Source organism: Rhinolophus ferrumequinum, chromosome 15 (genome assembly GCF_004115265.2).
Source record: "Rhinolophus ferrumequinum isolate MPI-CBG mRhiFer1 chromosome 15, mRhiFer1_v1.p, whole genome shotgun sequence".
In the NCBI taxonomy this organism is placed as follows: domain Eukaryota; kingdom Metazoa; phylum Chordata; class Mammalia; order Chiroptera; family Rhinolophidae; genus Rhinolophus; species Rhinolophus ferrumequinum.
In genome coordinates this window covers 34,569,173-34,582,910 of record NC_046298.1, presented here as the reverse complement: position 1 = coordinate 34,582,910, position 13,738 = coordinate 34,569,173, and the positions used below count along the sequence as shown (strand labels likewise).

General features: G+C 55.4%; 1 protein-coding gene across 1 annotated transcript in view; it reads left to right on the top strand.

Moving 5' to 3' along the window:
* Positions 1-9,272, top strand: part of PEPD (peptidase D) — a 109,522-nt gene extending 100,250 nt beyond the window's left edge. The window contains exons 13-15 of the mRNA XM_033127282.1: positions 4,611-4,795; positions 8,106-8,297; positions 8,756-9,272. Coding sequence (XP_032983173.1) covers positions 4,611-4,795; positions 8,106-8,297; positions 8,756-8,893 — 515 coding nt within the window. The 3' untranslated portion in view covers positions 8,894-9,272. The remainder of the gene's footprint in view (positions 1-4,610; positions 4,796-8,105; positions 8,298-8,755) is intronic.
* Positions 9,273-13,738: the final 4,466 nt, after the last annotated feature.

The window sequence follows — 13,738 nt, the reverse complement described above, 5'->3', positions numbered from 1 at the left end:
GTGGCTCACCGTTTGTCTCCTATGGCCTGTGGTCCTGTGCCTTTGTGGGCTCTGCTTCCCTCCCTGGGACGGGCTGGACTTCCCTCCGGCCTCTCCTTAGAGATAGCTTGGAACACAGGGGTCTGGCAGACAGAGGTGCAAGGACAGCGAGCCACCCAGACACGGGCACCCTCCCTGGCTTCATTTCCTGCCGTGGGGCGCTCTGCCAGAGTGTGCGGGGGGGACCACATAGAGACTGAGCAAGGCAGCCTGCTTGGTTCAGCATCCAGGCGCCTGCAGCCCGGGCGCACACTGCCCTGCCCTTCTGCAGGGTGAGCGGTCCCCAGAGGTTCTGGCAGCAGACAGGGGTCTGACTGAGGTGGGGTGGGCTAGAAGCCCTCAGCCCTGCGCCAGCTCAGCCTGCCAGGCAGCTCCCTGCAGCCCACAGGGCCTGCCCTGGGACCCCTGCCCTGAGCCTTCCCTCCTGCACCCCCAGAGCCTGGCGCACACATCATCCCTGGAGGGCCATTGTCTTAGGATGAAGTGAGCTCTTTGTCTGGAAGTGTCTATGAGGATGCAGCTCAGGGGGCCTCTGCTGCCTTCCCAGCTCGGCTCCGGGCCTCCAAGCCCCCGGCTGTCACACTCTGGGCAGGAGGCCCCACGCCTGTGATGGATGCTGCCGAGGCCCCGTGGAACTAGCCCAGGCAGAAGGCCCAGCAGGCTCCCAGCCCACCAGGGGAAGACGTGGCCTGAGCGGGACCAGGTGGGCACAGAAGACCAGCTGGCAACCTGGGGTTGCTCTGGACACATTCTGGGGCCCGGGCACCGGGACTCTGGTCCCTCTGAGCGAACAGGCAGATGATGGGGCACAGACCCAGAGGCTACCTTGCCACCCTGGGGTCTGAGGGCACAGAGGAGTGGGGTGGGGGGCACACCCAAATCCTGGGCCCATGAGGTCACAGCTCTGGCTGCAGGAGAACCATGAGGGACACTGGTGTTCCTGCTTAGGCCACACGTGTAGCAGGCGTGGAGTAGGGCACAGGCCCTGCCCTCTCAGGGCTCAGAGGCTGTAACAAGGGCCCGACTGTGCCCGTGTGCTGTGCTCTAGCAGCACAGGAAGGGGAAGTCAGGGAGGGCTTCCTGGAGAGTCTCCACACAGGCCCACAGGAGGAATGGGAGTGAGTCTGGGGAGGTGGGGGCCTTGGAGAGGTGGTCCTAGCTAAGGGAACAGCAGGGGGAAGGCCGGCACTGAACACCATTGGCCCGGGAGCAGGTAATGATTGACGCTGGAGATGGAAGCCAGGCTGAGGAACGTGGGGCTCTGTCCTCGGGGTGGGGACTGGCCCAGTCTGACTTGTGTTCTAAAGGGGTGGCCCTGGGGTCCGGGCCGTAGGCAGGATGTGGGGGATGAGGCATTGCAAGGGATGGGGAGGAAACCGGTCAGAGGCCCAGGAGAGGTGTGGCCCATGAAGGCTCCAGGTTCAGAACACGTTCCAGGAAGACAGGACGAGATTTGGTGCGTGCTGGAGGTGGGAGGCAGGGCAGGGCTGACGGCGCCCAATCTCTGCAGTGTGATCCCCGGTGTGGTGTCCCCAGTATGAGCAGGCTTGGGGGACCGCTGATGTCTTCTGGCTGGGCCGTGTGGGCTCCGAGGTGAGGGGAGCCTGGGAGTCAGGGCGTGGGCCTCTTAACCGTGGGCTGGGCCTACCTCCGGTTTGTTCCCACCCCACCCCTACAGCCTAGCCCAAGGACAGCAACCTCCGCACACTTTAGGGACCCTTGCCCTGGCCATGGGTGTCGTAACCACCATCCGGGCAAGACGCTGGGCCAAGTTGCTGGAGGTTTAGTCACTGTCACAACCCTAACCACACACAGGCAGAAACTCTCACTCCCAGCCAAGAGCGCTGTGCAAGGCCTGCCCCGGGGGCCTGCAGGCGAGGAAGACTGGAGGCGCCGTGGGGACCGCCCAGGCCCGCACGTCCGGCCCCACAAGGGGCCACAAGGACAGGAGAGGAGCCAGCACGGAGCATGATTTATACCTGATCCCCCCTCTGCCGAGACCGCAGCCCACTGTGGAAGCTGGCCAGTTTTGAAGGCAGGCTGCTTTCGGGGGCTCGACTTTGACAATTGGAAAAGGCTCCGCTGAAGAAAAACAGGAGTCTCACTGGGGTTGGGGCATCGTCAGCTACTGCATGCAACACACTTCCTCAGCCCCAGGGGTCGGGCCGTCTGACGGAGCCAAGTTTGCAGGGCTGCTTGGTGGCTGTTTCAGGCCTGGAGCCTCTGGCGGGAGCAGACCTTAGCAAAGAGTGTGCTGTACATTTGCCTTTGAGCTGGCACATGTTCTGCCAGGCCCCGGAGTGCCAGGGGAGACGACCGCTCTTCCTGGGGAGACACGAGAAGCAGGGAAGCAGACCTGTCTAAGGGGCAAGGTGCAAGGATGGCAATAGTTGGGACAGTGGAGAGAGTGACCAGGGAAGGTCTCCGCGGAGGGGCTGACTTTTATGCTGAGACCCCGAGGATGAGAAGTCGCAGACCAGGCCAGGTCTGCAAAGGGTCTGAGGTGGAAAGGGTCCGTGTGCTTCTGCAGCAGAGGTAGCCTGACCTGGGGAGGGTGAGGAGGGTGGGGTTGGTCGATTTTAGAGAAGAGCAGTGGCCTGAGGCTGAGACAGGCTCCGCTTATTCCCCAGGAAGGCAGTGAACATAAAGTGGACTGATCACTTTATGTTCTACATCACTTGGGTGAATAGTGGCTAATGGCAGTTTGGGGGTGTGGGGGGATATGGACCCAGCCCCCCAGTAGATACCAGAGCCTCTGCAGCCAGCTCTCTAGGGCCCCATTGTAAGTCTAATTTGACACAGGAGGCCTCAGGCTCACAGAGGTAAAGGCTTGCGTGGGACACAGTGGGAGCAGATCAGCTGGGATCTAATTCCCCAGGACTCCATTGCAGGATGCCCCCCACTCTGGCTCCACCCTCAGGGGTGCAGAGTGGGCTCTCCCTCCATGCTGCTGTGGTTGTAGACAGACTCTAGACCCCAGGACGCCAGCACAACCTCAGCGCCTTGTGGGCTGAGGCAGGTAGAACCAGGCTGGACTCCAAGGAGCTGCTCTGTCTCTAGGGACAGGCCTGGGCGTCCTCCACCATGGACTTCCCACGGCCCAGCCACCGCCCGGTGAACTGGCCAGGGTGCAGCCCCACCCCCCTGCTCAGAGCCTGGATCCTGGGGACACAAGACGTTGATTGGATCAGTCTTGTGCCTCCAGCTTACCCCAAGACCCCAACTGTGGGGTGTCTGTGTCTGGCAGGGAAGGGGCCCCCACCTGGGGGACTGGTGCCCAACTCGAGTGCCTGAGAGGTGATGGCCTGTATCCCAGGGTGGGCTGTCCTCTCTCATTACCTCTTCAGCTCATTGTCTGCCCTGTGCCAGCCGTAGAAGTTCAGAGCCCTGAGCCCAGACCCTGGTGGCCCAGCCCTGGCCAGCGCAGGGCCCAGCGAGGCCCCTCACAGTGCAGAATCCAGTGCTCTCCTCTAGCAGCAGCGGTCAGTGATGGATGTAGAGGGCAGGGTAGGGTCTGGAGGCCCCTTGGGAGCCAGGGTTGCTACCCACATGGAGGGGGCCGCAGGGACCAGTGGTGGCTACTCTCTCTGGCCAGAGCACAGTATAGGGGCCCCCACCCTGTCCACCTGGCCCTGTGTGTCCTGGTGTCAGTGGCCTTGGCAGGCACGTGGCCTTCCCCAAACTCAGCCCTCATGGGGTGAGACGGAGGAGCTTCAGTGGCCTAGGCCCCTATTTAGTACTTAGGCAGAGCGCCCAGTGCCCTTGAGCAAGGCTGAATGTGGGACTCCGGGGAGCCCATGAGCTGGGCTGCTGTGCCCTGGGGATGGCCGAGGCTCTTTGAGGACAGCTGTCCAAGAGTCCTAGGCTGCAGCCTCCAAGGGCCTCCCAGGAGCCAGGCAAGACTGAGCTCCTCAGCCCTGTAGAGCCTACCTACCCCAAAACTCTGCCTGGGAACACTCTCCACGGTGACCTTTGCCCCAGAAATATGGGGCAAAGATGAATTTGATTAGAAGCCTGGGGCTTGAACGTTTGGGCTGCCATGGAGACCGTCACCTACAGCTTATAGCAGGCGGGGCCACAGACCCCTACCAGCCAGCCTGTGATGCTGTGTCAGCTGTACCTTCACCCCAGAAACCTTTGCTCCCTACAGTGGCTCCCAGGTGATTCATCCCCACTTGGATTTGTGCAGGGGTGCCTCCCTGGCCCCACAGCCTGAGGCTCTTAGCGTTTGGACTTGAGCCTTGTCTGGGGCTCTTTGAGGCCACCTCACATCCACTGTTGGGGACATTTACCTGATGCCCAGGGACCTGGCTGGTCTCCCATGGCCCCAGAAGCACACACTGGCCGGGGGCAGACACAGCATAGGCCGGAAGCAGACCTGGGCTGGGCCCCTGGCTATGGGTGACAGGAACCTAACCCTGAGGACACAGCGAAAAGAAAGGAAGGGGCTCAAGACCCAGAGCTGTGGTCTGGAAAGCCTGGCATGGAGGGCCACCCCCGGCCACATCACCCATGTCCCTTACTTCAGGCCCTCCCACCTCAGCTCACTGCAGCCTCCTTTTGAGCCACAGGTGTTTGGTGGCCTGACATGCACCGCCTGGCAGACCGCATCCACCTGGAAGAGCTGGCCCACATTGGTATCCTGAGCGGCAGTGTCGACGCCATGCTCCAGGCCCACTTGGGAGCCGTGTTCATGCCTCACGGGCTCGGCCACTTCCTGGGCATTGACGTGCACGACGTGGGAGGCTACCCCGAGGTCAGTGTGGACAGCCCGGTGTGAGCAGTCGCAAGCCCGGCCCTCCCAAGGGTGGGCTGCAGTGGGACAGGCAGGGTGGGGAGGAATGCAGCGCCAGCAAAGCCCCCCCTCCCTTTTCATCCATTGGTTGGTCCAGGCTGCTGCCACAGTGCCCCCCACCCCCAAGGGCCCTGGTGAAGGCAGGAGTGTTTCTGTGAGCGTGCCGCCTCCACGCGAGATGGGTGCACTCTGCCAGTGAGCCCTGGCTGTGTGCTGTGCGTGGCACCTTCCCTGAAGGCTGGTAGGTGGTCAGTGTGCAGGGCCTGGGGTCCCTGCAGGACAGTGGGAGGCCAGAGGCTGCGTCTTAGGGAGAGGGCTGGCAGGGCATGCATCATGTCCTCCTGCCTCTGGCCTCCTGCAGACGGGTGACGAGGCTCCACCAGCTGATGGCTGGCTCTGGTCCCTCCTGGGACGAGCTGAGCTCGTTGCCCTCACAAGCCTAGCGGCAGAACCCCGGCCCCTCCCTGCTACACCCCCTGGCCCCCAGGCCCCGAGGCCAGCACGCCCCCATGGCCTCCTCATCTCCTTGGCAAGGGGGAGAGGCTCGTGTGGGCATCTCCATACCAGGCTTTCCCCTCCACCTCCTACGAACTGCTCCTTGAAAGGACCACCCAGAGGGCCTTCGGGAGGCCCTGCCCAGCAGGTGGCTGCAGCCTCTCCAGGCCCCGGTGGGTGGGGGTGAAGCCGTCCCTGCTGCCTGGCCTGGTGCCCACGGTGCAGGGGGTGATTGTGCAATCACCGCACGCCCTGGGGCCCAGCAGCCAGTTAGCCAAGACTAGGCTCGGCCTGTTGGCTGCAGGGTATTTTGAAAGCACTAAGGACGATTTGGGGGGGAGGGGGGGCGAATTGCTCAAGAGAAGCATTATTATTCAATTATTTTTTCCTCAAGTGTAAACAGTTAAATTTGGAGAAACAAAATCAGTTTTAATTTCCTAATTTCTATCCATCACATTGTGTGCAGGAAGCCAAGAGCAGGGCCTTCCAGACATTGTTAACTGAGGTTCGTTATTCATTAGTCGCCAGAGCACTTTTTTTCCACCAGAGAAAATTGGCAGCAAACTGTTTTCATCTTTTCCAGTAAGCAGCCCTTTGTGCTCAGAGTCTATTCTTCTGACAGATAAACATTGTGGAAAAAAATATGGCTTTTCCTATAAAAGTCATTTGTTTTATTTCAGACCTACAGACACATCTGGGTCTCCTCTGCTCAGAGCTCAGTAAAAGTAGAGGCCCTGTGAAGCCCTCTGCCCAGGCAGGAGCCAGCGTGGACCCGGCACAGGCCGGCACTCTACCCCCATCAAGGCCGGAGTCCCTTGGCCAGAGGGGCTTGGGCCCAGCCTCTCTCTTTCCTGGGATCTGCTCTGCACTCGGCCCAGGCCGCTTCTCCCTGCCCTGCTCTGGCCGTTCTCGGTGGGCCCCCCAGGGCCGACTCCTGAGAGCGAATGCTCTGAACGGGCAGTGGGCAGGGGACTGGGGCAGGCACATCCTTCTATGCCCCTGGAGATCCCTGTCATTCTCCCCTCTCCTTACCTGAAATTTTCTGGAAGCTTGTCTGTGCAAGCTTGAGCAAAACTGCCCACAGCGGGGCCCATAGCAACTGAGCGAGAACGGGGGACATGACCATGTCAGGTCTCTGCCTCCACCAGGCCCCTGGCCGTTGACGAGCTGGGAATGAGAGAAGGGGACAGGCACTTAGGGGTTAGCATGACAGTAAGGGAAGGGCCGGGGGTGCCCAGGGCAGGCACAGACTTCAGATGGCAGGAGCAGAAAAGTCTGCAGCAGAGGCTCTGAACGACCAGCGCTGACAAACAGCTTCTGGGCAGGAGGCAGGCCCCTGCCCCACCCCACAAGCACCTGGCCCTCTCACACAGAGATTGCCGTTCTCCACGGGGCCTTTCCTGGTCCCCTGCCTCATCCCCTCCAGGCAAATGTGTGTGGGGCTGGGCACCACACCAGACAGCGTCTGTGCCCGGAGCATAACCCACAGGCGTCACGGTGCCTTGCTGTCCCCTCATCGCCTCTGTCCGAGCCCGGCTCACGCCAGGTCAGAGGAGCTGTGGACGCCAGTGTCTATGTGTGCCCCGCTGTCCCCGCCCTCACGGAATCTCGGTCACAGCCTTCCCCACTGTGCCCAGCCGTGGAGGCTGAGCCAGCCTGTTTCTGGTTACCTTACATGAACCACTAATTGAAGTCTGATGTTCTTGGCCCCCAAACAGTCAGAAATGACAGCTCCGTCTCCAGCAGCTGGGCTTGCAGGGGATTGTTGTGAGCGGGGCAGGGCAAGCTCAGAGCCTGACCAGAAAGCTTGCTTGCTGCCCACTCGCTCACAGGCCTTGGCCCGAGGGCCAGATGCATACCTCAGGGACCTGGGGAAGGCAGGGAAATTTCTGCAAGTGTCCTAGGTACCCCCTGCCTTCACAGCCCGGGAAACCCTGTCGGCGGTGCCCGTGTGAGTGGACAGGCCCAGGCTGGGTGTGCATGTGAGGGCAGAGAGTCCTCTGCAGGGAGCAGCTGCCTCTGCCGCTCACTCCTCAGGGGCTGGGAGCTGCTGCCCAGGGCGCAGCTGGAGGGCCGAGTGTGGGCAAGCGCCATGCACATGGTGTGTGTGTGCATGTGTGTGCCTACACGCCAGAGCTGGCAGGCCCATCCTGATGACAGCACCTGTCCCTCCCCCTGGAAGCCCACATGGAAAACCTGGGACTTGGCCCGGGGGAGCCAGGCACAGCACTTCTGGGGCCGGTTTCCACTTGAGCTGCCTAGGACAGATGCAGGCCAGGCAGCCTTGCAGCCTCCTTAAGAGCTTTTTTGGCTTCACAGCACTGGCTTCTACCGTTCGCCTGGCGGGGAGAGGGCCCAGGTGAGGGCCGCTGGACTCCCCACCAGCCCCGTGGGCAGCGTGCCCTGCGTGTGTGCATGTGGCGTCCACAGGGCTCCCGCAGGCAGTTCTGGGGGTAATGGGGCAAGGACACTAAAATCAGAATAGATGGTGTTCTCTGAAGTGTCTGTGGCATAGCACAGCAGGGGTGAGTGTGAGCTGGAGACCCCCATGGTCACAAAGCCTTCCCTGCAGCTGCAGGGAGACCCCACAGGGCTGGAGCCAGCCCTCACACGTGGACGCCTGCGTGGGCAGACGAGGGCTTCGCTTGGGTGTTCCTTTGTGCCCATCTGTCTCCTGCTGCCTCAGTGGCCCTGGGCTGGAGCTAACAGGCTCCTTGGTTCCACACCAGCCTGGGAGCCACCAGTGGGGTTCTCCTCACCGGTCTTCTCCCCACAGGGCGTGGAGCGCATTGACGAACCCGGCCTGCGAAGCCTGCGCACTGCACGGCACCTGGAGCCAGGCATGGTGCTCACCGTGGAGCCGGGCATTTACTTCATCGACCACCTCCTGGACGAGGCCCTGGCTGACCCGGCCCGCGCCTGCTTCTTTAACTGCGAGGTCCTGCAGAGCTATCGTGGATTTGGTGGGGTGAGTCCTGATGGGCCCTGTGTCCTTGCTCCCAGAACAGTCCCCACCCACTGCTGCCTGTCACCTCTTTGTCCTGGGGCAGGAGCCTTGACTTCCTCGTTTAAGAAGGACCTGGCCTGCCCTTTCTCGTGGTCTGTCACCAGACAGGTGCCTCATCCCCCAACAAGAGAGACATAGATTCTACATAGATTCTAGCCCCACTCCAGGGGCTCCCATCCACCTGGCAAGGTGCAAGGGGCAAGGCCAGGGTGGGCAGATGGCATGAGCAGATGGCCCCATGGGACGAGCCCTCCTCTCAGCCGTTGCCTTGAGGCCAGCCCCTTCCCCCATGGGCAGGACTGACCAGTCCTCAGAAAGGGCTCCTCCCACTCAGCGGGGGGCAGCCCGGAGCTGTTGGGTCCGGCCCATCTAGCGCATGAAGCCAGCCCAGACATACTGAGTCTGTTGGTCTAACCCAGGTCCGCATAGAGGAGGACGTCGTGGTGACCGACAGTGGCATGGAGCTGCTGACCTGTGTGCCCCGCACAGTGGAGGAAATCGAAGCGTGCATGGCAGGCTCGGACGAGGCCTTTACTCCCTTCTCTGGCCCAAAGTAGAGCCCGCCAGGACTGAGGACCTGGCCTTGCAACCTGTCATCACAACAGGCAGCCTGATGACTGGCTGCCCAGCAGTAAGAGATGGTGCTCAGAAATCACATGCCAGCATTGACGTTTGATCACACCAAATAATGCCGGGTCCTAGGGGGAGAAACTTTTATTAACTTTCTGCAAAATCACATCTTAATCTCTTATTATGAAGCTTAAATGACGGTGGCTTTTAAAATGCTAATTGCAATAATCCTGTTCTTTAGTAGCCACTAAAATGTGTCTTGCTGTCATTTGTATTCTTCTGTTCCGGAAAGGAAGATTTCCAGCGTTCTGTCTCTAAAATCAAAACACAAAACGGAATTTGCAATAAAAGTTTCCTAAAACGGTCCTTTGTGCACGGCCCTCAGTGCTGCACCCTCGTCACTGACCCACACAGAGCCTGGGGCTCAGGTCAAGCACATTGGGCGCTAGCCCACACACACCAGGCCTTTGCATAGGCTGAAAGGTGAATACGAGGCTTTTTTGATGTGGTTACTGCCTCCAAGCTAGATTTCTGAAGGGGGCAGAATGATGTAGCATTTAAGGCACACTTTATTTAAAACGTGAGATTTGCAGATTCCTTGTCTTTGATTTCCTTTTCATGCTCGACATGCTAGCAAAGCCCGCATCTGAGAAGCAGCACCCTGACAGGAAGGTGAGCTTTCTCCTTCCTTCCATCTGTCTTCCCTAAGTATAAGCCCACCGACCAAATTCCACCCGGAGGCCACGAGTGATCTGGAGCCAGGGGCCTGGTCCCTGCCAGTGGCATAGCACCTGTGCTTACCTGCTTGGCCAGTTCTCCCAAGGGCCCCCAGAACAGCCCCAGCCCCTGTAACCGGCTTCCAGAACTGTGCACCGTTCCAGGTTTGTCTCCTCACAGAGCTCTCCTGCAGGAGTTTGAGCCAAGGTGAAGGGCAAGTGAGAAAAGATACCAGGTAACCATGATGTGGTAGAAAAGAAACCATGATGTGGTAGAAAACTCTGTAGCCCAAGCCAGAGACGTTTTGAGAAGTCATTGAAGAGTTTAGTACAAACTGATTTCTTCCTATGGCAATAGCACAAAAGTGCTTGCTTGTAATGTGGCCATATTAAAATAAAACAATCTCAGTTCCAAGTCACCATTTACCTTATTTGTTTCTTAGACTTGTAACATCCAGTTAAGGCTTTCTGCGGGTGCAGACATATTCCCTAAGTGATTCCTGACATCGAGCAGTTTAAGGAATGACTGCCTTTGTGGCAGGAGTTTAGAGCTCGCCCGATATTTCTCTACCCCAGCTGCGTCTGTGATAAGACACATTCTAGTGTCTAGAGCAGGGCTGTCCAAACTGCAGCCCGCGGGCCAACTGCAGCCCGCGATCCATTTTTTATTGGCCCGCAGCAAATTCCAAACATATATTTCGTTTACTTAAATAAACCAGGTGAGGCAATACGTCCTTCACCTCGAGTGAGAGGCCCGGCTGTCTGTGAATTTTACCGCATAGGGCCCTTGGTGAAAACCGTTGAAAAAGGTTTGGACAGCCCTGGTCCAGGGTTTCCATTTTCCCCACCCCCAGGATAAAACAAGTTCAAGTTAGGTTGAAACTCTAAATGAACCGTGTAGTTCTGTTAATTAACAAACATAGCTGAATGTATCATACATCTTTTCTCCAGACATTTCATACCAAAACTGCCCACTTCACATAAATGTTTTCTGATAATCAAGCATGTACACAAAGGAGAACAAGGAGAAATTTCAGTAATTCCATGCTCCGTCCAGGAGGGACACTGGGAATGTAGGTGTGACTGCTTTAGCCCAGGTTGGTAAGTCCAAGGGCTTTCCTTGAAGGTGCAGGTCAGAGGTGGCCAGCAGCAGCCACCTGCGGTAGCCCCCATTCAGAGGCAGCCACCTGCTACATCTACAACCACTATAGAAATCTGTACAACTTCAGAAATATATTAGAGACCCTTCCAGAAAGCTGTACAGCGCTAAAAGCCATTCCAAAACCCTGGAAGGGCCTATAGATTCGTTCAATGACTGACCATCTCGTGTGCACCAAGGTCTGATAAAAGCACACTCCCTGCTTTCAAAGCCTGCAGTCTTGAGAGGCTTCATTTTAAACATGTACAAATATATCATCAGAAACAAGTGCCATGAAGGAAGGTAACAGAACTCACCTTGTCTAGGAAGCCGGGGGTGGACAGGAAGGGTTAAAAATGAAAAGCAAGAGATGACGCATTCCAGACGTAAGGCACTGTGGTCCTAAGGCAGCCCTGGAGTAAAAAGCATGGCAAAGCCCTGACGCCAAAGCGAAGTGATGTGAGAGAATGGAAGAAATCACGTGGGCGAGATCAAATGGAGCCACACCACAAGGCTGGTTCGCCCCCTCTGTGCAATGGGCAACAACTGAAGGTTCTGGAGAGCTTGCCATGGTCTAGGGAGACCAAGTCCAGGCAGAGAGGACAGTGGCTCTGCAGGGGTGGGAGCGGGAAGGCAAGTAGGTACAAGGGACACTGAGGAGGCAGAACTGAAAAGTGGTGACGTGGAAAGGCATCTGGCTCTAACAGGTGCTTCAAAGGGAATGGCCAGACGCAGGTATTCGGGCTGTAAGTGTTTAACGTGTGACTGACTCACTGACAACCCCATCCTCAAGCCCGGTTCCACAACCCCAAATTCTCTAGACAGCTCTGCATGCCTTTCAGGCCGAGAGCTCTGCAAGTGGGCATGTTGCAGGAAAGGAATATTCAGTTCTCTGAGTACGTGTAAACCACACAGGAACTCAGATACTCACAGGCAGTGAAAGAGCAGGAGGCGAAGAAGTGTTTTTATTTTAAAAAGCTGGCACCTTCACAAATCATGTCTATAAAATGCCCTAAGACAAGTTATTGGACTCAAAATGACAACACTGATAAAAAGAAACGGGACGCCACCCATAGAAATAATTTTACAATTTTCATTAAGATGTAACGAGTAGACATTTCTCAAGACATGAACCTAACTGAAGGATCACAGAAGAAAAGTATCTAAATGATATCTTCCCTTCAAACACTCAAATCAGCTCCTTGGACTCAGTATTGATGAATTTCTTTCTATACGCTTGTCTTCATGTAAATGAAGACTATATACATACCATAATCGTGTTGTTGAGGGAAACGCCTTACTTTGGCACTGTGGTCTTAAGAACTAATTTTCCGCCACCCAGTAAATGAAACCACTGAGACCCCAGATGTGTAAGCGAGAACACCAATCACTGCTTCCTCTGTTCTAATAAACTTTTTTAGATCAGACCAGGTGACCAAGAATATAGAGGCACTCTATATTCGGAGAAAACTGTTTCTATCCATTAAAGGACATCTAGACTTGGACAGAAGAACCCGTTGGTCCCCGCACCCTCACCCACCCGACTCCTGCCCTGGGCTTGGACAGAAGACAGCAGGGCATCTGCCTGCTCTCCGGAGCTGCTTACCATTTGGACTACTTTCTTGGTATCTAACATAAAGAAACCCACAAGGAAATACAGCCATTATTCCAAAGGTCTTTTTGTGTTTTTTTTTTTATTTCAAATTCACTGAAAGAAATAAAATTATATTTAAAAAAAAATAGAGTAATCTCACAAACTGAGGAAAGCCAGAAACAAAAAGAACAAGTACTTTTTCCTGAGAGGCAGGACTAACAGGTGTAGAATGGACTTTCTCTTTCCTAGCTTTTGTGAAACAAAATTGTTTTCCTATTTCTAAGGCATCAAAAAGCACTCAGTGCTAACTGGGTTGTACAGGTACAAAGTTTCAAGCCCTCTAATGGGGATTAAGAAACATCAAAAGTTGCTACGATTCCCTTTATTATCAAGTATTAAATTGTACATACTTCTACTTTTTTAGGTAAATTTGAGAATTTCACACTCATGAGTGGTCATGTGACCGTGTTCTGGTCATATTTTATTAAAATCTTGCTACTTCTTGGTAAATCCAGAGTTTCTGAACTCACATCCCGGTAACTGAAAGGAGCCAGACACCAGGAAATGCTGCTCTGGATGTCACCACCTGCAGCCAAGACCAGTCAGAAAGCACCCATCCCGGGATACTTGGATCCAGCTAGAAATTTATATACTAAAGCCTAATGCCTAAGCCACTGGACCTGCCAACAAAGGCAGATCAAATCCTAATGGTTCATACATAACCTACAAAACAAAAATTACAAAAGTCATCTCACAATTTCCAAAGCTCTGAACTTACCCACTCCCCATATTTGATTTCCCTTAGTTTTATATTGATAAATTTATCAAACTAAAAACTTTCAATCCCAAACACTTCAATAAGACAGTCAAGACAATGGTTAGCCTTTTTTTCTGTGCATAAAGGACTGCTTGTGCTAATGTTTTGATTTGCATAGGTAACAAGAAAACTTGAATCTATGTTCCTAAAGTTCCAATTTTACGTTCTGATTTGAACTATGGAGTACACATTCCTGATGATTTCCCGAAAGCTTTTTTTCTAAGATAGTTAGGTCAATTCATGTAACTGGTAACCATGAATTCCATGGAGACATCAATTTCTGAAAGATATTTTTTAGTAAATAAAATTAAAATGTCTGTAGCACCTATTTATTATAAAGATTCAAGTGACCTAAATGCATCTCCAAACAGGTGAATTATATAACATTGATCAGCTAGTAAAGATTCAGCAGGATCTGTGGGGCTCTCCTAGTTATTCAAAACATCCATTACTAGCAGATTGATACTCCAACCAAAGTAAACTGCTGTTGGACCCTAATAGAAACCCCTACCTATCTCCTGGCTCTATAGTGAGTTAACCCTCCTGGTAGGGTTATTCCCGCCCGTT